The sequence below is a fragment of the Garra rufa genome, chromosome 10 (genome assembly GCF_049309525.1).
Source record: "Garra rufa chromosome 10, GarRuf1.0, whole genome shotgun sequence".
NCBI lineage: Eukaryota > Metazoa > Chordata > Actinopteri > Cypriniformes > Cyprinidae > Garra > Garra rufa.
Window position 1 is genome coordinate 34,440,297 of NC_133370.1, and position 23,496 is coordinate 34,463,792.

At 37.1% G+C, this 23,496-nt stretch overlaps 1 protein-coding gene across 1 annotated transcript; it reads left to right on the forward strand.

Annotated features, from left to right (window-relative positions):
* Positions 1-517: 517 nt before the first annotated feature.
* pif1 (PIF1 5'-to-3' DNA helicase homolog (S. cerevisiae)) lies at positions 518-19,929 on the forward strand. The gene is made up of 12 exons (XM_073849821.1): positions 518-1,078; positions 3,897-4,026; positions 4,135-4,260; positions 4,535-4,688; positions 4,977-5,091; positions 15,681-15,787; positions 16,046-16,185; positions 16,471-16,577; positions 16,665-16,752; positions 17,640-17,785; positions 19,450-19,641; positions 19,876-19,929. The coding sequence occupies exons 1-12, from the start codon at positions 518-520 to the stop codon at positions 19,927-19,929; spliced, it is 1,920 nt and encodes a 639-aa protein (XP_073705922.1).
* Positions 19,930-23,496: the final 3,567 nt, after the last annotated feature.

Consider the following 23,496-nt stretch of genomic DNA (forward strand, 5'->3'; position numbering starts at 1 on the left):
GAAAGAAAGAAAAAGGGAAAAGATGCCCCAGTTCATAAGAAGTACAGGAAGTATAAGACGTAATGAAAACAACAATCTGTTCATTGGTGGAGCAACGCACGTGGGCGGGCCCGACGCTTTCGTTTACTAAGCGCAGTCAGTGATTGGATATTTGTTTAAATGTCTTAGGTCTGATTGGTCTGCAGTTTGTCACTATTGGCCAATCGTTGTCAAGCGGAACTATTTGAAAATCGTGGAGTGCGCATCCTAATGAATGAACAGCTGGTGTTGTGACTTTCAAGAGGTGAGTTAGGCTCCTGCTTTATGTAAGTACGTATATTTGGTACTTTTAGTGACGATTTCAGTTTAGATTATTATCAGTTGTGTGCAAATATATTTTTTAAAAAAATTAAATATTTTTAAATTTAGCTTATTATTTATATTTATAAACCCAGACTCTGTTTTATTAGATGGTAGAACAAGTCATAAGTTAAACCAAACAAATGCTTTAAGCTGTTCTATGTTCTCTTCAGGCAAAATGTTGGGACACATTGAGCCATCCGAGCTTCAGTGCACCGTGGCAGTGGAGCGCTTGAATCCTGCAGGTCAAGCAATCAAACGGCAGCACATCCGCAAAGCCACCATCACATTAGGGCGTAATGAGTTTCAGGAGATGGTCTTGCGCATTCACGATGGCAAAGCTCCTCAAAACTTCATGCTGCGCGAATTCCAGCTCTTTACGCGCTTTGCAAAGGATGGCAAATGTACTGTTAAATTAATCCCAGAGAGCACGCAGGTTCTGATATCTGATTGTCCACCGGATCGTTTGAAGATGTTTCTGAAGACGCTCAGCATCAAACATCAGGCATCCCAAGGCATCAAGCCTATGAGTGATCGGGAAAAACTACGAGCTGGCCTTCCTAGAGCCTTTGAGACTCTAAGTCCACTCCAGATTAAAGATGTGCAGAAAGCAAACGAGCTGAGAAATAAAGTGAATGCACCAGTCCAACCCAAAGGTCCTTCAGAGAGATCTGTCAATAAGGTCTTGGGTGAAAGGAAGCAAGTAAAAAGACCCAGACCTGATTGTGACGCTAGTCCGGTATGTTCATCCATTTTTGTTTTGACAAATTAGAAGATGATTTAAAACAAGCATTGTTGTTGTTTTGTATTTATTTAACAAAATTGAGTAGGTTCATTCCTCCCTAAAAGGTCTTGACCTTCATTGAAACTCTTTGACAGTCCAGTAAATGATTATTAATGCATATTACTGTATGTCTATGAAAAAGGTATTGAATAATTTAGAAACCAATTCATTTTCGTAATCAAAATCATATTTCAATCTTTTATCTCGCCTCCTTTCACATACTATTTGCTTAAAGTGCATATTGCAGGTTAGAGACTCCGGTGAATTGATGAATAGAAAAATAATGTAGGAACCAGATTTTCTTTAAAATATACTTCAAAATACGCTATTAAGGCTTCTAGAGACGTTTTTGTGAGAGAATTTTACTTCCGCATCTGAAAAACTGGCAAACCGGTAGTGACGTAACGAGAGGGAGAGCGGTCAATGTAAACCATAGGAAAACAATGGATCGCAATGACTGTTCGGACGCAGAGAACGTTTAAAATGTTTATTTACACTTGTATGACGAACCACACACACAAATACGATCCTGCTATGTGGCCAAGAGAGCAGGGACATGCCAGGATTAAACAGAACAACGATCAGAGGAGACAAATTAAGTTGTGGAGTGAGGAGAACAGGGCAGGTGTCTGTGAGAGATCAGTGTTAGCTGACGATATCTAATCGGGCAAAATCATAGCATTTGTCATCTAGAAGTATTGAATTCTACTTACCAGTAACACAAACGAATGATCGTTGATCAAGCGTGTCATACTCATTAATATCCGACGCAAAAGTTACGTGATATAGCGGGGTTTTATTACCGCGCGCGCGCGAGATAGAGAGAGAGAGATAAACACCTTTTTGTTTTATTATATGCTTATATGGGAAATGCCCCCAAACTTGATGTGCTGTCTCTGACTCTGCACCCAGGCTTTGAGGCTTGCTGTCTGAAATCAAAATAGGTTCTACATACAGCTTAAATGCATCTCCAGGCCAGCAGACATGAGTAAGTTTATGGTAACGTTAGAGATAATTTATTACTCTGAGCTAAATACTTGTACGTACAAATAAACAGTAAAATTTAATCTCAATTACAGTTTGACTATATTTAGGTCACAAATACATGTACAGTAAAACGTTTTGATGCCATTGGTATAAGACAATTAATATTGACAGCATACAGTCAAGTTGTCTGCTGGTATTCATCAGGAAGCCCTTACCTGCATGTGTTGTGTCAGCTATTAGACAGTTTACAGAGGAAGGATTACTTTATAAAGGTTTTGAATGGCCCCATTTTGGTGACAAACAATAAAAAATAAACAATCACAAATTGTCTTACTGTATACATTTTTTATATGAAGTGTACAACATATATATCAAGCAGATCTGCATTTGGGGCTAATTCAATTCAGTTTCATTTATACAGCAATAAATCATAAATATTATTTCATAGTAGGCTACTGTTAATACCCAACTTAAAACACAACATTGCAACTGTTAATATATACATGTAGATGTACAAAACATATACTACTGAAAGAAAAATATTTTCAGTGTGGGTATCACACTAATGTGTGACATTAGAGAAGGTTAATAACAGCTGGCTCCACTGCTTCAGATCTTCACACAGCCTCATGTCTTGCAATGTCTCCCAAAGCCCTATAAACACAACACATGACCATAAATTACAAATTAGCTGTGCAAACAATGTGACCAAGCTGTAACTAGACTTGATGATTATAATATTAACAAACTGAGGATAACTGACCAGTAATGCCTTCTCCTACCGTTTTTACACGGTTCTTAAAATGATATTGCATGCTTACAAGCTAGCTACGGTGCTTTACAAAAACTTATACACATCTCGTTGTCTCATTATTTAAATAAATATGTTCACGGATTTGGTATTTAGGAGAAGTTATGAGAAGAAAAACAAACTTACGGTGCAGTTCACGTTTTCGTCGAGTTGCATCTCTGACGGCTTCTGACGAACCACAGTCTGACAGCGGACCCGATGAAGCTGCTGTGTGCACCGAAGGAACTGCACCGGCTCTGAGCCTCACTTGGTTCTTGCTTCAGCATCTCATGTTGAACTGCATCATATCGCCGGGATGATAATCCTCCAGAGTAAAGTGAACGCGTTTTTCGAAGCAGATGCATTAGTATAGGCCAGTCACTTCATCCGCACAAACGCACCCATATACGGAAGATAGCACCGTTCTTTTTATTGTAAGTAAACCCGTGGACACGATGTCCTGACAGGCTGGAGTTTGTGCAGCCTCCATAAACACAATAATTTACCATGACGATGATCAATTGAAATTAAAAATAACTACTGAAAACACACTAACTCACGACTGCTCCTACTGAATAGCAACAGAGCTTGGCGAACGACTCCCTCTCGTGACGTCATATGACGCGGTGTGGAAAAAAAAGCTGTTTTTGAGAGCGGTCAAGGAAACCGTCACTTTGTCTTCTAAATTTGTGCCCTTAGGTCTTGTAAAATATTTTCAAATAGTGCATTAACGGTTCGTATAGTATTTTCATTCACGAATATATGTTTATCTCGAATTTTTTTTTAACCTGCAATATGCACTTTAAAAGAGAGGGGAAAAGAACTTCACAACAACAGTGTGAACGTTTAATGTTTTTTCATCGTGCATATTAGTAGACTAAGTCAATAAATCAAGGGACTGCAGATGAAAATTATCCATTGGCTAATTCTGGTACATTTAATGGTATCTTTAATGTTGTGCATGATTCCTTCCAAATAATTATTTGTCTGTTTAAGGTTAAAGCGCTTCACCCCAGTAAGAAGCCTGCATTGGTTCTGCCTGTGGCACAAAAGCTCAGCAAAGAACAAACTGCAGTTCTCAATGCAGTCTTGAGTGGCAAGAATGTTTTTTTCACAGGCAGTGCAGGTAATTTATTTTTTTTAAACATATAATTGTTTTATATAGAGCTCTATTCTATTTTATGGCATTTTGAACACCACTGTTTATTACTTTTTTTTCTTTTTTTTTTTTTAGGTACAGGAAAGTCTTTCTTGCTCAAAAGGGTTATAGGCTCTCTGCCTCCAAAAAGCACTTATGCAACAGCAAGCACTGGTGTTGCAGCTTGTCACATAGGTGGGACCACGCTGCACAGTTTTGCAGGTAAAAAAACATTTTATGCAGCTGACCATCTATTATAGTGTGTTTCTTTGATCATTCATACAGACTGCAAGCATGTTACATGTTTATTAGGAAAGCTCTTCCTATATAGTAATGGCAAATGGGTAGTATCCTTTCACCCCAAACCAAACAGTAATAATAGGTGACAGCGGTTTTATGTATGCACTTCAGAGTCACTTAGCTCCTTTCCAAGTGTAATGATCAACACATTTCTCAAAGCTATAAAAAGAATATTTTTTGTTTTTCTTGTTATCAGGTATTGGTTCTGGCTCCGCTCCTCTTGAACAATGTATTGAGCTTGCTCAGCGTCCTGGGGTTCTGCAGCACTGGACGTCTTGCAAACACCTTGTTATTGATGAGATTTCAATGGTGGAAGCAGAGTTCTTTGACAAACTGGAAGCCGTAGCCAGGTGAATCACACTCTGTTCATGATACTGGTTTATTCCAGTGCACTTAATTTTCCACATGGGTAAAATTCAATTTGGCATCAATTAATGTGGTGATAAAGGTTTTTTTTTTGTTTTGTTTTGTTTTTAACGGTTTAGTAATTTCATTTAATGTGATTTAGTTGCATCTGATTTTATAATTATGGATTTTCTCCTAATAAACACCATATGGCAAATTAATATTTAAATGTGATTTGGATCAGACCTTCAATAGCAATTGAATTTAACCTTTTAATTATATTATGTTTCTAGATCCATCAGAAGATCCTCTGAGCCTTTTGGAGGGATTCAATTGATAGTGTGTGGAGATTTTCTTCAACTTCCACCTGTAACCAAAGGAAAGGACAAGGCAAACTTTTGTTTTCAGGTACTGCTCTCCTTATTTAAAGGGATAGTTCACTTAAAAATGAAAATTCTGTCATTAATCACTTGCCCTCATGTTGTTCCAAACCTGTATGACCTTTCATCTTCAAAAATTTTTTTTTTTTTTTTTTTTTTATGAAATCCAAGAGCTTTCCATAGACAACAAGGATCCTTCCACGTTCAAGGCCCAGAAAGGTACCAAGAACATGGGGAAAAAAGTAGTACGTGTGACGTCAGTGGTTCAATTGTAATTTTTTTTGAAGCTACGTGAATATTTTGTGCGCTGACAAAAATAAACGACTTTATTCAACAATTCTTCTCCTCTGCGTAATTTTGGAGAGTATCACGACGTATGCGCCCACTTTCCTCTAAATTTAAAAGCATAAAGCTCAGCGCACGCATTTTCTACATCAACAACAGCATGCGTAGTTTACATGCGAGGAAAGTGCATCATACACCGTGATACAAAATACCGCTAGGCTGACGTAGAGGAGAAGAATTGTTGAAAAGTTGTTTTTTGTTTTCTTTGCACAAAGTTTTCTCATGGATTCATAAAATTACGATTGAACCACTGTCACATGGATTGTTTTAACGATGTTCTTACTATATTTCTGGACACTGAACGTAGAAGGACTCTTGCTGTCTAAGGAGGGTCAGAAAGCGCTCAGATTTTATCAAAAATACCTTAGTTTGTGTTCCGAACATGAACAAAGGTCGTACGGGTTTGGTGAGTAAAGACAGAATTATTATTTTTGGGTGAACTAACCCTTTAAGGCCGATTTACAACAAGAATGATGAATATATTCATTTCCACAACAAGAATGATAAATATCAGTTTCCACGCTAACAAAGTGATAATGTTCTGTTTATTGTGAGCATACGCTGCAGTTACGTTATTGCTGGTGCTCTTTGGCTTTCAATGTTTTTGTTTATCAGCATTTCATTCTGATTCTGATGATCTTGATCACTTTTTTTTTTTTTTTTTTTTTTTTTTTTTTTTACTCTTTTCTTTTTTTTTTATTCATCCATTCACTGTAGCGAAGTACAAACATTATCAATATAACAATAAAATCACAGAAATTGTAATATTACATTAAAGTACTGAATCACTTATGATCAAAGAAAAATATTTGTATACAATTGACATAGATAAATAAAAGATGTGTATATAAAAAAGGAGAGAGAGAAAGAAGAAAAAGAGGTAAAGAACCCCCTCCCCATCAACATCAAAACAGATCCACAACAAAACAACATTGACCCAATTCTTGCAGAATGTCCGCTCTAAGTCACTTAATAGTGACTGTCTTTACTTTATTCAGTCATACAAAATCTGATCGTATAGGGGATATATATACTCTATCCAGTCTTTCCATAGTACTGAAAACAACTGAGATTTAAGTCTTAAAGCATAGGTTAGCTTCTCCATTGAAAATATATAATATACTATATCTATCCAGTCTTAAAGAGTCGGCAAGGTTGATTGTAGCCACTTCCTTGTAATTGCTTTCTTACTTGCTACTTAGAATTCTGAACAGATATTTGTTTGGAAAATCACTGGAAATCAAACCCAGGTACATCACTTCAAAACTGAAGGGAATTTGAATCTTAAGAATTATTTGTAGACATTTATGTATTTCATTCCAATATTGATTAATAGAAGCGCAGCTCCAGAATATTTGGAAATGATTAGCCTTGTCAACCCCACACTGAGTACGTTTACATGGACAACAATATTCCGATTTTAACGCGATTAAGACAATACTCTGATTAAGAAGCAACCATGTAAACTGAGATTTTTGATTAATTTAATCCGACTAAAGTCATAATCGGAGTAAACACAAATCGAATTAAGACAGGTGGAGTATTCCTATTTTAGTCGCATTATGGAAGACATGTACACACCTTAATCAGACTATTCCCCTTGTGTAGGACTTTTCGCCACATTTTGTGACAGGATACACTAATGCTGCGTTCCAGGCAGGTTTTTGAGCTCGTAAATCACGTGTTCAAACCACGACTCAGGACTTTGTAGCGTTCCAGGCAAGTCACGCCAAGCATTTATTATTTTTATAGTATTAATAATTTGATTGCAACGTTATATTGTCCTAAACTCAATTTTTCCACCGTGTGCCACTGAACACCGCACCCCTAGAGGCTTTATTGTTGTTTCTCGGGCTATGTCACGTCAGAACTCGGAACTGGGAGTACGTCGTCGATCTAGTACGAGTTCACGTATGGGAATTCACGGGTTTGAGTGCCGTTCCAGTGCACTTTCACGGGTAGAAGTTTGGAAAAACACGGGTAACGGGTTGTCTGGAACGCGGCATAACGCTCTCAGTTGGTTGCGCTTTGGTTTCATTTTTATTTATTTATATTTTGCTACAACATGGGCTTAATCAATGCTCATTGCTGATAAATAGCCTAGTTTGTTATCATAATTTTTAGTTTTATGGAAACGTTTTTAACATTCAACCCCCTTTTTCATTAGTATAATTTGTAAGTATTTATTTTAATTTTGTGAACGGGATTTCCGCTATTGGAATGTCTTAGGATGCTTTTTACTTTTACTATCGAATTCATGATCTTGGTTTTGCTTGCATATATAAGGCTACACCTATCAATTTTAAGATTAAAACAAATTCTTAAAAGATGGATTTGTTATTTTTAATTAAACAGCATAACAAAAATAAATTAAAACTAGCTTATATAGCATTTATTAACAAAAACTAATAAGACGAGGCATGGACTCCATCACATGCTGTTATATGCCGACTAAACAATTTATTACAGGGCGCGCAAACACTGAGCAATCAAAATAATTAATAAAAAAAATAATAAAAGAAAGCCTCCAAAGCGTAATGTGAGGTAAACGGCAAAGATAACAGGGTTTTCAAAATGAAAACAAACAAAAAAGTAAAACTAAACTGGCTTTCGGTGACTGTGCTTGCGTGTGGTTTTTTTTTTTTTGTCCTAAAAACTGACTGGCTCTGAAACGCTCGCTGTATGGATCAGACGCTTTGGAGCAGCACAGCACGCACTCGCACAAATGCGACCACGGCAAATTTTAACTCACACATTCTAAAATATTTGTTGCATATGTCCAGTGCCACTTCAAGCTTTTGTAAAATTAAAAACCAAACATCCAAAAGTCTATAAGGAAGATGAACTGATAGCGTCGCGTGTGGACGCAATGATGTGTGTCATTAATCGATCTATGTACTATAACATGTAAAACGGGAACATGAAAGGAATATTCTAAAAGCAACTCATGTAAACAGCTTAATCATATTATTGTCTTATTCAGAATAAGGTCATTAATTAGATTACTGGTGTCCATGTAAACGTAGTCAGTGTCGCCAGCATTTGGATCTGTATATCTGTTGCTTAATCTGAGCAGGAGTGGAGAAAAATCTTGCAACCCCCTTCCACGCAAACTCTCTCCAGAACAAGGAATGTGTAGTTTTCCATTGTGACTCACATTCTTTCCCACTCCTCTAACGAAAGACTGAGGCTGCCTTCCCGCGCCCATCTCTCCTTTATATATAATGTGTCTACCGGCTTAGCTTGCTGTAGCCCACTATACAACTTTGAAATAACCTTTTTACAGTCATCTGATTGATAGGCTAGAAAAACACTTTTAATAACCCATTTTCTACTTTCTTTGATACATTTACTATAGCATGCTCTAAATGGTAGCGCAATTGGAGGTACCTATAAAAATCTTGTTTGTCTAGCCCATGGTTTTCTTTGAGCATCTGAAAACTCTGGAGTTTCCCTTGCTCATAAATGTCCAATAGGCAGTTAAGCCTTTAGTCGTCCATCTTTTAAACCTGTTATCTGTTTTTTTGGGAACAAACTCAGTGTCATAGGCACTCCAACGCAACAATATCATGGAATCTTTCAAATTGCCTACTTTTACTACTTTCTTCCAAATTAAGGTTTCATTTAACCAAGGATTATCTATAGTTGATAATCTTTTTATCAATACATCGTCTTCCAATGCGGCCTGAACAGGGATATCTTGAGATATGACACCCTCTATTTCTTTCCATCTAGACTGATATGTCGGGTTACATAAACACACTAAATGTTTAATCTGGGCCCCATAATAATAATCTCGCAAACAAGGAAGTGTCATTCCCCCCTTTTCCTTTGATAGCTGAAGGGTTTTAAATCTAACTCTGGGTTTCCTCCCATTCCACACAAATCTGGAGAATTTATCCCATTCTAACCTCCTGAGACCCTGCGACCTCATATGAGGACATTACACTTTTGCCTCTTGCCACAAAGATAGTCAAATTTGTAAATCTTAGAACAGTTGGCCACATTTAGGGACACTGCCCCCATCATCTTGTGGTGATATCACAACATTACACCATTGTCAGTGAGAAGAAAATGGCTGGAAAATCAGCAAAAAAGTTCTACACCAGTTTCCGAAAGAAAAATGACCCAGGTAAAAAATCTATTCAAATTTTATGAATGAAACAAATTTATTTATGTATAATACTGTCTGTAGTATCATATGGGGATTCAAATTTGACATATTTTAGTAATAGTAACACTCTAGGACATCAGTAAATGTGAAGCACTCGTTTGAGGACATTGGGACTATATTATGTTATTTATTCTACCATGTGGTTAGCTAAACTTAGGAATATTTAGGTGGAAAGCAATAGAATTGAAAAACAACATTAGTCTGTGTGTGTGTGTGTGTGTGTGTGTGTGAGCAGAGTAAATCATGGTAAATCACACTTGAAACATGGTAAATCATAGTAAATAATACTACAATATGGTTTATCAAGGTGAATCATGCTAGAATCCTGATAAATCATTCTAGAATGACATCAAAATATGTTATCATTACAGCAAAACTTTCATTGTCAAGAGCAGAACGACTGCTCATGGCAATTGCAGACAACTCGGAGATGGTGGCCTTGAAAAACCCCATTGCAGAGCACAAGGCTATGGTGGCCGAGAGAGCTCAATGCGCTGCAACCTAAGAAAACACATGCAAACAGAAAAAAACGACAACAAATAATAAAAACATCTTCATCAGTTTGACAACACAGGCACTGCAAATCCTCGCAATGCAAACACAAATACGGAAACGCGCTACAAACACAAAAAGCGCTAAAAACACACGAACGTGCTGCAAACAATAAAAAAGCACTGCAAACAAAAAAAAGTGCTGCAAACACACAAACGTGCTGCAAACAATAAAAAATCGCTGCAAACACAAAGTGCTGCAAACACACGAACGTGCTGCAAACAATAAAAAAGCACTGCAAACACAAAAAAGTGCTGCAAACACACAAACGTGCTGCAAACAATAAAAAAATCGCTGCAAACACAAAGCGCTGCAAACACACAAACGTGCTGCAAACAATAAAAAATTGCTGCAAACACAAAGCGCTGCAAACACACGAACGTGCTGCAAACAATAAAAAAAGCGCAGCAAACACAAAAAAAGCGCTGCAAACACAAAAAAAGCGCTGCAAACACAAAAAAAGTGCTGCAAACACACAAACGTGCTGCAAATAAAAAAGCGCTGCAAACACAAAAAAAGTGCTGCAAACACAAACGTGCTGCAAATAAAAAAGCGCAGCAAACACAAAGCGCTGCAAACACAAAAAAAGTGCTGCAAACACAAAAAAAGTGCTGCAAACACAAACGTGCTGCAAATAAAAAAGCGCTGCAAACACAAAAAAGCGCTGCAAACACAAAAAAAGTGCTGCAAACACAAACGTGCTGCAAATAAAAAAGCGCAGCAAACACAAAAAAATCGCTGCAAACACAAAGCGCTGCAAACACACAAACGTGCTGCAAACAATAAAAAATTGCTGCAAACACAAAGCGCTGCAAACACAAAAAAAGTGCTGCAAACACAAACGTGCTGCAAATAAAAAAGCGCTGCAAACACAAAAAAAGCGCTGCAAAAAAAACGCTGCAAACACAAAAAAGTGCTGCAAACACACAAACGTGCTGCAAATAAAAAAGCGCTGCAAAAAAAACGCTGCAAACACAAAAAAGTGCTGCAAACACACAAACGTGCTGCAAACAATAAAAAAGTGCTGCAAACACAAAAAAAGCGCTGCAAACACAAAAAAACGCTGCAAACACAAAAAAAACCGCTGCAAACACAAAGTGCTGCAAACACACAAACGTGCTGCAAACAATAAAAAAGCGCTGCAAACAAAAAAGCGGTGCAAACACAAAGCGTTGCAAACACACGAACGTGCTGCAAACAATAAAAAAGCGCTGCAAACACAAAAAAAACGCTGCAAACACAAAAAAAAAGTGTTGCAAATAAGATGGAGCACAACGGAAATGTTTCAGGGGGACCTCAAAAAGTGACAAACCCATCTGGGAGCTGATTATTTGTTCAGTGGCTGTTGGTCAGAGCAGAGGTGTTGTCCGTGAAGAACTAAAAGGTAATAAAGATGAACTATCACCTTTTAGTTCACAGACAACACCTCTGCTCTGACCAACAGACATTCACTTCGCTTTTTTATTGTTTGCAGCACGTTCGTGTGTTTGCAGCGCTTTTTTGTGTTTGCAACGCTTTTTTTGAGTTTGCAGCGCTTTTTTATTATTTGCACCACGTTCGTGTGTTTGCAGCGCTTTTTTGTGTTTGCAGCGCGTTTCCATATTTGTGTTTGCATTGCGAGGATTTGCAGCGCCTGTGTTGTCAAACTGATGATGTTTTTTTTTATTATTTGTTGTCGTTTTTTTTCAGTTTGCATGTGTTTTCTTAGGTTGCAGCGCGTTGAGCTCTCTCGGCCACCGTACAAGGCTGCGCTGGGAAATACCGTGTGCCATGCATTACATGCAATGTGCGTCTGTGCTTGCAAAGTGAACGGAACTGCTTTGCAGCATTTTAACACCGGCCAATAGGGGCTATTCCAGACAGGCTGGAAAGATAGAGGGAGCTAGTTAGAAAAAAAAGTTCAAAGGCTGCTCTGCTGAATTCAACTGTTTTTGGACTGTTACTGTTACAGTTTGCACTTTAGCTTTTTTATTAGCCATGTTTCAGGCTGTTTACATTTTATGTAGGCTATACACTCTGATGTTTACATTTTCAAATAAACTGTGAAAATGTGTCAAATGAACTTTTTTTTACCAATGGAGTCTATTTGTGTCATACAGTAAGATAGACCCACTGTACTCGTATGAGGACATTCATTTTTGAGATAACTACTTATTGTATTGAGCTGAAATTTTGAATTTTGACTAATTAGGACCTTCTGGCCCCAACAGCAAATAATATTTCATAAAGTTATGATAGACCCACTGTCCTCACATGAGGACATCCTTTTATGCAAAAACTACTTCCTGTACAAAAACAAATTTTAGGTATTATACTTATTAGGTCCTACTTATCCCAAATAGCAAGAACAATTAAAAAATGCACACCAGGCAAACTCTCGGGTCTCAGGAGGCTAAGAACTGCTGCATTGGTATACTCACTGGCAGAGACTGAAATAAATATAGTAGTCTTGGTAAAATGTTCATCTCAATGATTCAACCCTTGAGCTCATGCTTAGAAAGGGGATAAGATTCCATCTTGATATGTCTCCTTAAATTTTTTTTAAATTAGAGGGGCAAAATTAACTTGATTATTTTGATATCTTTTGTTAGGATTACTCCCAGATACTTCATTGATGCCGATTCCCAGTTGAGACAAAAACTCCTGATAATGTATCCAGGTGGCTTATAATAAAACGTGAGAACCTGGGTTTTCTGTATATTCACCTTATAACCTGAAAAGGATCCATAAGTCTCAAGAAGTGACATTAATACTGGAAATGACTGGGTTGGCTGCTTTAAGTAAACTAAAATGTCATCTGCAAATGTAGCAACCTTATGCACTCCTGTCCCTATTTCTATCCTTATTTTGTTGTTTTGTCTAATCCACTGATCAAGAGGCTCTATAAATAGAGCAAATAAAATAGGACTAATCGGGCAGCCCTGACGTGTTCCTCGCTCTAGAGTAAACTGGTTGGAAAGATCACCATTCACCTTAATTCTCGCTACTCGTTTGTCATATAGTGCTTGAATAACTTTAATAATGGATTTGTGAAACCCAAATCGATTCACCTAACAGAATCAAATGCCTTTTCAGCGTCCAATCCTACTAATAAAGCTTCAACATTGTTTAGTTATATGGCTCATAATATGTAAAGAATGACTAATATTATCTTGCGTTTGTCTTTGCCTTACAAACCCAGTCTGATCTAGATGAATAAGATCTGGCATTATTATCTCTAACCTTCTAGCCAGAATGGATGTAAATAGTTTGTAATCAACATTTAAGACACTAATAGGTCTGAAATTGACACTCCATTTTATCTTTACCTTTCTTTGGTGTTACCGTAATAATTGCTTTCCTCCACGAGGGAGGGATAACTCCACCTTTTAATACCCAATTGAAGGTAGCAAATAACATGGGGGTCAGTGATTCTCTAAGGGATTTATACCATTCTGAGATAAAACCGTCAGGGCCTGGAGACTTATTTACTCTCAGCCTCATAATAGCATTGTTCAACTCCTCAACGGTTATTTCCGATGACGATTTCTCATTGTTTTCTGCTGAGACTGATTCAAGGAATCAGGAACCCTTATCCCCTGAGAATTTGCATCTGTTTGCCTCTGGGAGTATAGATTTTTGTAATATATCTCAATTAAGAATTTTATCTAAGCAATCCAACAGGGAAGGGCCCCCTATACTGAACACACTGGCAGTACAGCTTGTCCTCATGTGTCAGTACAACTGCAATACTCCGTTCATTATTATTGACTTGTATAGGTGAAAACAATAACTGCACGGAACAATTAAGATGCATAACTCCATTTGCCTGTTTTCGCAGTAAGGTCCTCCCCCCAACGTCCCATCAACGAACCCATATCTAATCAAGACAAAAATAACTTTCAACCCCGATACTATCAATGTTCGGGTTACTGTCTAAACAACTGCAGCTTTTCCTTGTAGCTTGGCTTGTCCCTGGTGCGACCTTGTTCCACTCTCTGACCAGCCGTGCGCCAGGTGAGACGCTGAAGTCGCTCCATCAGTGTTCCAGGGGGCTGAACGACAGTGATTGGAAATCCCCTGTCAGCCAAATCCTTCGTTGCTTCTTCTGCAGTGTTATATACCCGGGTCGCATCTGGAAAAAACACCCGTAACTTGGCTGAGAAGGGGGTTTGAAACTTGATCATCTTCTCTCTCAGTAGCTTCTTTGCTTCAGTATATTCCTTGTGCTTTCTAATAACGTCAGGGGCATAATTGTGATCAATGTTCACTCTCCTCTCCTGCCAGACAAAACCCTTCTTCCTCCATGCAGTTCACAATTTCCTCCTTCATTCTATAACTGAGAAAGTTCACCACAATTGATCTCGGCGGTGCGTTTTCTGGCGGTCGTGGTGCGAGCGCGCAATGCGCTCTCTCGATCTGAAGGGACTGAGACGCTTGTAATTCAAGTTTCTCCCTCAGCATCTTTTCGACAAACTCCATCATAGATGGCGATTTGGCCTCTGCCCCCTCCGTAACCCGGTAGATACTGATATTATTCCTTTGCGAACGGCCTTCTTGGTCTGTTATCCTCTCGTCTAACTGCGCCTGAAGTTTCAGAACCTCTGCCATTACGGTTTCTGTGTTTTGCGATCTCTCCTCCAAGTCCACGATTCGTTCCTCGGCTTCTAATCGAACGTTGGTTTTTTTTGAATGTCTTCTTTAATTTCTTTAAGCTGATCAGAATTGTCTCACCTAAAATCATGTAACTCTTGGAGGATCATAGCCAGGCTGACGGTCTCTTCGAGTTCACCGGCGCCTCCCCGCTCCATTACAGTATCATCCGGGCTGACATTTAATGGCGATTCGGCGTTTTGGTCCCGAATCGCCTAGTTTGTACTTGAGCCACTTCCATGTCGATGATATGATAATTCAAGTTTGCTTCTCGTGTTATGGGGCTAAATTCTATCACTTTGTCGGAGAACTGTTCGTTAAGCTGCCATCAGTTTGCTGACCTACTTCCATTTTCTTATAGATTATAATTATAGTTATCATCCCTTGACTTTGCTTTAAAGTCAAAGTTTAATAAAAATAAATAAATGGAACAATATGAGGGTGACAATTGTCACTTACTCACCCTCATATTGTTCCAAACCCATAAAACACAAACAACTTAAATTATTTATTTTTTTATAAATCCTGATAGATTTGTCCCTACATTGCAAGTCCATTCCACCAAAACTTTGACGCTTCAAAAATTAATAAAGAAATAATAAAAGCAATCCATATGAATATTGTTTTCATCCAAATCTTCTGGAAAAAAATAGATCACTTTGATGCTTTAGAAGTAAGTGATGTTTGTGAATATATAGGCCTAAATCAAATCTGTTCATCAAAGTCTTAGTGGACTGGACTTTAAATTGTGGGACAGAAATCTCTTTGAGGTTTAATTAAAAATATTGTTTTGAAAATGCATTTAACTATTTGTCATTTTAAATTTGTTCAAATAGAAAATGTTGGTTTTGTTAATTTAAGTATCTACTACTTGCATTTATAAGAATAAGATAAGTCGTTGTTTTTGCCTGCAGTCGAGAAGCTGGCGGAAGTGTATCCATATGAACATGGAGCTGACGGAGGTGCGCAGACAAACAGACAAGGCCTTCATCTCTCTCCTGCAGGCTGTAAGAGTGGGCAGGTACTGAGCTCTCACCACATTCACAGCTTAGTCTAGTGAGTCACTGGCTCTGAGTGTTATTAGGATAAAGTCCCTGTGGTTCAGCGTCAGGTTTTTTTCCCCACCAACCTAAGGTGCTTCTTGTAGGAGTGATTTAAATGTTTATTGGTTTTGTAGATGGCAATTTTGAAAGTTATTCTTGGGATCTTTGAAATTGTCAATTGATTCCGCTGATCATCTTGATGGATCTCATTGTAAAAGTGATTCTCCATCCTGCAGAGTTACAGAGGGAGTTACTGCACAGCTACTGAGAAGCGCCAATCACCGCATCGAGAGGGACGGTATCCTAGCAACCAGGCTGTGCACACACAAGGATGATGTGGAGATCACTAATGAGAATAAACTCAAACAGTTACCAGGTTAGTCATACAGAAATATCATTTCAAACTGGAGATGTGATATTTGGTTTTCTGGTTGCTTCAGGTGGTAGCTGTTTTGATACTGCAGTCAGTGCTGTGAAGTCAGTGGTATTAAGTGAGATCCTAAAAATGGAAATAATTATTAGAAATCTACCATCTGATTCGTAAGTGACCCTAGAAACCATTTTAGTTTAATAAAAAATGTATCTCCACAAACCATAAGATGTCAAACTAGATGTAAATTGCATGTCGCATTTCTAAGTCTCTTAGTTGTTTCCTTTGCAGGATCCATGCGAGTGTATGAGGCTGTGGATAGTGACCCTATGCTGGTTCAGACCATTGATGCACAGAGTCCAGTGGGTAGGCTTTTACAGCTGAAAGTGGGAGCTCAGGTAGGTGTTTCCCCCACACCCCCACTGGCAAAAACTTGCTCTTGATTTGTAATGTCAAATGTTCCAAAAACCTTTTTATTTCTTCAGGTCATGCTCACTAAAAACCTAGATGTCCAGAGGGGTCTAGTGAATGGAGCCAGAGGGGTAGTGGTTGACTTTCAGCCAGGCAATCAAGGTACAACTGACTTGAACGGTGACGGACGCTTTGCTAACAGGGTGCTTTCCGTCAGTTTCTTTTGTGTTTTCATGAAAATCTGTAAATAAATGGGTAAATCTCAAAGAATTTGTCCATGTTGTATGTTAACAAAAAATCAGAAGGAGAAATAAGCTATTGTGTAAAGTAACTGGAAGCCTATCTTTAGGACCATTTAGATTGTTTTGTGACATCATGCTGTTAGGATGTAATTGGCTGTTAGATCTAATTTAATTTCCGCAGATTTTAGTAAAACCCTGGCAGTAGTACAAATACTAGCATGTTTTTCCACAACAAATTAAAGCTTAAGTGTTTTTCTACTGTTTGAGGCAAGTTATTTTATTTATTTATTTTAAATAAGACCCTAGTGCAAGTAAATCCTGTTCTTTTGAGTCCTTAAATGTGTGAGCATTTCCACAAATATTATGCAGCATAACTGTTTTCAACGTTGATGTTACAGCAAATCAGTATTCTGAAGGATCACGTGACCCTGAAACCTGTAATTGCTGCTGAAAAATCATCTTTGCCATCACGGGAATAAATTAATTTGAATGAAATATTAAAATGAAAAACAATGAACTATTTCACAATTTTACTGTATTTTTAATCAAATATATGCAGACTTTGTAAGCATAAGTCAAACTGTTAATTTACTTTTATTAAATTTTTCATATTACAGAAATGAGAATTAGGGATATTAAATTTTTTTTTTTTCCATGTTCTTCACTGAATTCATGAGATTTACCCAAATATCACTCATTAATTTCTATACCTGGCTGGTTATAGAGCACCAGCATATTTCAGAGGATACAAACTTCCTGTGAAATGTTGCAACACACCATCATTCATGACCATCCCTCCTCTTGCAGGTCTCCCTCGAGTACGATTCCTTTGCGGGGCCGTTGAGGTAATTAAGAGAGAGCGTTGGATGTTTAAAGCGTCAGGGGGGCTGTACCTAAGCCGACAGCAGCTGCCACTCAAACTGGCCTGGGCCATTTCTATCCACAAGAGTCAGGTGAGCTGTACTGTAATGTCCCACCATGCGTCATTATGCATGAGTAGCAAGCTACTGTGTCAAGGCTGCATAAATTGAATCTAACTTTACAGCATTATGCTGTTGATCTCATTCTGTTTTGGGTCCCAGAGAAAACCGTTTTCTCATTGAAAATGCTATTAAAACAAAATGACTTGGCTCAGGAAGAGTGTTTCTATGTATCTGTGAACAGATGCTCAGGGATATGGTTCTGGTTCTATGGCTCTGTTTTGACTCATTAACTAGTCCCCATGTTTACCCATCTTTTCTGACTATGTGCGTTCTGCACTGTGAACTGTCAAAGTTATTGCTGTTTATCTCATCAGCTGTTTGGCAAACGTTGCATGTGGCTATGTCCCAATGCTCAGTAGAGGAATGGAGGAAAATGTATTAAATCAATTCCTCACTGTACCAATGTGGGTCTAAATTTCTCCTGTTTAATTTCCCACAATGACTTTATTTAGTTTTAACACTATAATTGTCCTAGGAACAAAATAAATTTACTGAAGAGATAATTCACCCCAAAATGAAAATTGTTGTTGTTTATTTACCCTTATGATGTTCCAAACTTGTTCATGTGCGTTGGAAAGAAAATGGAAGGTAATGTTAATAACCAAGCCATTTTGGTTTTCATTGACTTTCCTAATTTGGTTACTGACATTATTCACAATATATTAAGTAAGAATTGTAAAATGAGGGGGGAAAACTGGAATTTTATTCAAAATGAGAATTTGACTGAATTTAACTTGGAGACTAAAATACTTTGAAATGCCAGGAGTGACTAACCTTTTGCCAGAGTATCATAAAATATTTACTTTATAACAACTGTATTGTTATATTGTTGGTAAATTAATTTGTTTATCTTGGAGCTGCAATTTTAGTTCAGTCACTTTCGACAAAGCCATGCATGGGTAAGAGCTGGGAGTGCATGGATACAACAACAAAAAAAAAAAACATGCTGAGCTTTCTATTGATTTGTTTGTTAGGATGGGACAATATTTGGCCGAGATACAAGATATCTGTAATCTGAGGGTGCAAAAAAAAAATCGAAATATTGAGAAAATCGCCTTTTTAAAGTTGTCAATGAAGTTAGCAATGCATATTACTAATCAAATTAAGTTTTGAAATTGTAGGTAGTAAATTTACAGAATATCTTCATGGAACATGACCTTTAATTCCCTAATGATTTTTGGCATAAAAGGAAAATCTGTAATTTTGACCCATACGTACATGTGCTACTTATGACTGGTTTTGTGGTCCAGGGTCTCACATACCCTACAGCCGTGGGGTTCCAATCCTGCTCTTGAAGTGCCACTGTCCTGCAGAGTTATCTGCACCTGAATCACCTAATCAAGGTCTTACTAGAAATTTACTAGGCAAGTTGGAGCTAAACTCTGCAAGACGGTGATCCTCAAGGATAGAGTTTGGACACTCCTGCATTAGCAGCAATGTAGCTTAAATTAACAAGCTTAGCTTTAGCAACCAGCCTATTTGCTTTGTGTCTTTGTTTTTGCAACTGGAACCAGTCTTTTGCACTGTCAATGTAGTATTTCTAGCATTTTAAAAAAATAATAATAATAATTTCTATGAAAGACAAGTGATTCATTAAATTCATGGCTGGTATCTTGATTGTTTGGTGTGTTTAGGGCATGACTCTGGATTGTGTGGAGATCTCTTTGGCACGTGTGTTTGAGAGCGGCCAGGCCTATGTTGCTCTGTCACGTGCCCGAAGTTTGGAGGGCCTGCGTGTGATGGACTTTGATCCGCGAGTAGTGCAGGCCAACCAGGATGTGCTGCTCTTCTATAAGAGACTGAGGAAAGAGAGGCTTCTCATGCAGGTCAGTCCACCCTGGACAATTGCTCTGTTCCTCAAATGAATATCCTTTTCTGTATTAGAACAGACTGGCACAATTTAAAAGATGAATCTAAATTATTTTATATTGGCTAATAAAAGTTCCTCAGGAAGCTCAAATTACTGGATGATTTTACAGTAGTTGTCAGAATTGAAATTGCCCAATTTCAACAAAGGTTTATTATAGGTCTCTGATTGTGATTTCTTTTTCTTCCCCCAGTCTTCAATGAATGACTTTGTTGGACAGAGCAATAAGGAGAATTCCCGTTGGTGAGGTGGTGATGTCAAGCTCTCGTTTTCATATGCACTGTGTGCATGAATACATCAGGAACATGAAGTCATTAGTGTTTCTTATTTGGTAAATTATGAGACCCTGCTTTTCAACTGAGTATTTATTTTTTATAAATATTGCCCAAACCCTGTTTTATTTCTTTTAATAAACTTTTTATGGTTTTATACAAATGAATTGGGTTATGAAAGTATCGGGTTTACATGTTGTTGTTTTTTTTTTTTTTACCGCAAATTTGCATCTGTGCCTTGCTTGTGGCAGTGGTTTTCTAATTGTAAAAGGTGATTTGGTTTGGTATGTTTAGTTGAATGTTCTGACTCATTGAGTTTAAATATAGTGGTACCCAACATCCTATTAACTGCATACATTACATTACAGTGGGAAAAGGTTTTTTTTTTTTTTTTTTGTATAAAGCGTCTTCAACGCTTCTAATAACGTTCTCATAGTGACTGAAGATTTTAACTTAAAGCAGGGAGGAACTAGCAACTAAAAATGCAATGTCTACAGCCTCCCTGTAGGACTGTGTGTAATTGCAATTAGATCTACATTTTTTTTTTTTTAAAAAGGCCTCTCACATTCAATAGTTTCATTTTCAGCAAATTAGGTTTCTGGTGATGCTTTTGCTGTACATACACATCTGTAGCTGTAGATACTCCACTGGAAATGCAGTATGATGACTGTGTTTCAAAGTGGCTGTGCCTTTATTTGGCTGCACTGAAGAGCTTTTGTGCAACCTGGAAGACAGTAATATTGTGTGTGTGTGTATATATAACTTTTATTTATTTTTTTTACCGAAAATGAAAATTGTCATTTACACCTTTAAGTTGTTCTAAACCTGTATAACCAAACAGTTGACATCTGCTGAGTGTGACTTACACAATGGTCCCGTGCATGTAGAAAGTCAAAAAGCTCCACTGTGCAGTCCTCCTCAGTGTGACCTTGTGCCAACTGTAGTTTCACAAGTTTCCAGCCTTTCTCATGCATGTATGCAATGTGCCGTCTGCTCACATTTGTCTTATTGTTTCTAGGGGGTCCTGCAGGGGGGAGACACTGTTTAATTAATCTACATGACACCTCTCCTTTAGCGTATTTAGTCTCTCTAAGTTCTTTCAAAATTAAACCAAAAAGACACATTTAATTACAAAATTTAACGTTTATACATTTAGGTAATATAAAAACACACCACTATCTCTTCTTCCTCATCATCAGCGCCACCATCTTCTGCATCTTCCTCTGCTTTCTTCTGTTTCTTTACAAATAAGAGACAATCCACACAAATTTAGTACAAAGATACTACATAACCAATTTATTATGCATAAAATTTAGGGGACCAAAAAGGTATAAGTGAATGTTAGTGTTTTATATAACCATGTTAATGTCTTGGCAATGTCAAGGCTTCAAAATACAACACTTTATTCTATACAGTATTTAACAGGAGAATGTTCTTTTTACCAACTAGAGCCTTCATCTGTGACTATATTAATATAGCATTAATACTACTACATATTAAAGCCTCTTCATTGTGCATATTGTCTGACTTAACAGGAAAGTTACACTTAAAATTTAATTTCTTCACTATTCTTTATAACATCAGTCTAAAATTGGCGATTGTTACGCAAGATTTTCACGAAATAAATGTAAACAAACTTAACTAGTCTGTTTAGAGGCTTATTAGTGTGTTTAAAACTTTCCCAAATAAGTAAGGCAATTAATTTCAATTCATTGCATATTATTAAACCATCACTCTTTTATTCAACCGAATGACTTATTAGTAAACAAATAATCTAAATAATAATATGTCAGGTCTGGGGCTCGTTCTTCGTACGTTGCTTAAAACATCCGAGATCAAATGAGACATCCAAGATGATATCATCGTGCTAATCATGATCCGGCTAATTGGGTTCTTCGAACACACCTGTTGTTTATGATTAGTATCGCTGGATTGAGTTATCTGAGATAATTGCGAATTTGAGTCTTTAATTAAAACGACAGGAAACACCTCAAAGTCTGCAAAAGCCAGGAGAGAGGGCTGGCAAAAAGTAGCAGACAAATTAAATGCGTTAGTGCTGCCCATGTTACATGTTTTTTTCCTTGATATGTTATTTTATTTATATTTATATTTTTATATACCGTTTAAAAGTTTGGGGTCAGTAAGACTTGTAATAGTCTTTAAAGAAGTCTCTTATGCTCATCAAGGCTGCATTTATTTGATTAAAAATACAGAAAAAAACTAATATTGCAAAATGTTTTTACAATATAAAATACCGGTAATGTTTTTTTATTTTAACATACTTTAAAATAGAATTTATTCCTGTGATGAAAAGCTGAATTTCTATCAGCTGTTACTCCAATCTTAAGTGTCACATGATCCTTCAGAAATCATTCTAATATGATGATTTATTATTAGAATGATCAATGTTGGATAATATCAACAGTTGTGCTGCAAATATTTTTTGGATGTGATTTTTTTCCCCAGGATTCTTTCACGAATAAGTTTAAAAAGTACAGTGTTTATTCAAAATATTTTCTTTTATAACAATGTAAATTATTATTAACTTTTAATAATTTTTTAATTATTAACTCAATACATCCTTGGTGAATAAAAGTATTAATTTCTTCAAAAAAAAAAAATGTACTGACCCCAAACTTTTGAACGGTAGTGCGTGTGTGTGTGTGTATGTATATATATATATCAAAATTATTCAACCCCCTTGACCTGCAAGACATTTTGCTACAGAGAACAACATTTTGTGAAACAAATTAAACAAAGGCATCAGTATACTATCAAAGAAAGTTTATTAAGACACATTTGAGTAATTCTGAGAATGTAAGTTGATGAATAATAATAATAATAATAAAATCAAATTGGCTCTAAACATTCATGTTCAAAATTATTCCTCCCCTGAAAAAGCTTTCAGATCACTGATAATCTTTGGTTTTTACTTTGCCACTGCTTGCATCAAATTCAACCATGTATTTTCAATGAGAATTACATCTGGAAACTGAACGGGCCACTTAAAAAACATTCTATGACTGATCCCTGAACCAAGCATAAGTAGATTTGAATGTATACTTTGGGATGATTGTCCTGCAGGAATGTCCATTGATTATTAGCTTCAGACATTGCACAAAAGGCATCACAATGTTTGCCAAAATGGTGTGATACTTTAATAAATCCATGATATCCTTTGTATGGTCATGTTTCCCACTTCCTGCTACAGTAGAACAACCCCATAACAGGACTGGCCCACCTCCATGTATGATGATGGAGATGGTGTTCTTCTGCTTATAAGCTTTGTCTTTTTTGCACCAGACATACCTCTGATCCATACATCCAAAAAAGTTCCAGTTTGGTCACATCACTCCATAAAACATTCTTCCAGAACTCCACAGGTCTAACTAAATGAATTTTAGCATGTTCAAGTCAGCTTTTTGTTCTTCTTGGTCAAGAATGGTATTCAGCAAGATTCCTCAACATGAAGACCATACTTGTCTAGTGTTCTTTTTATACACAGCATTGAAATATTTTGCCTCCTTTCGTCTGGTCATCTT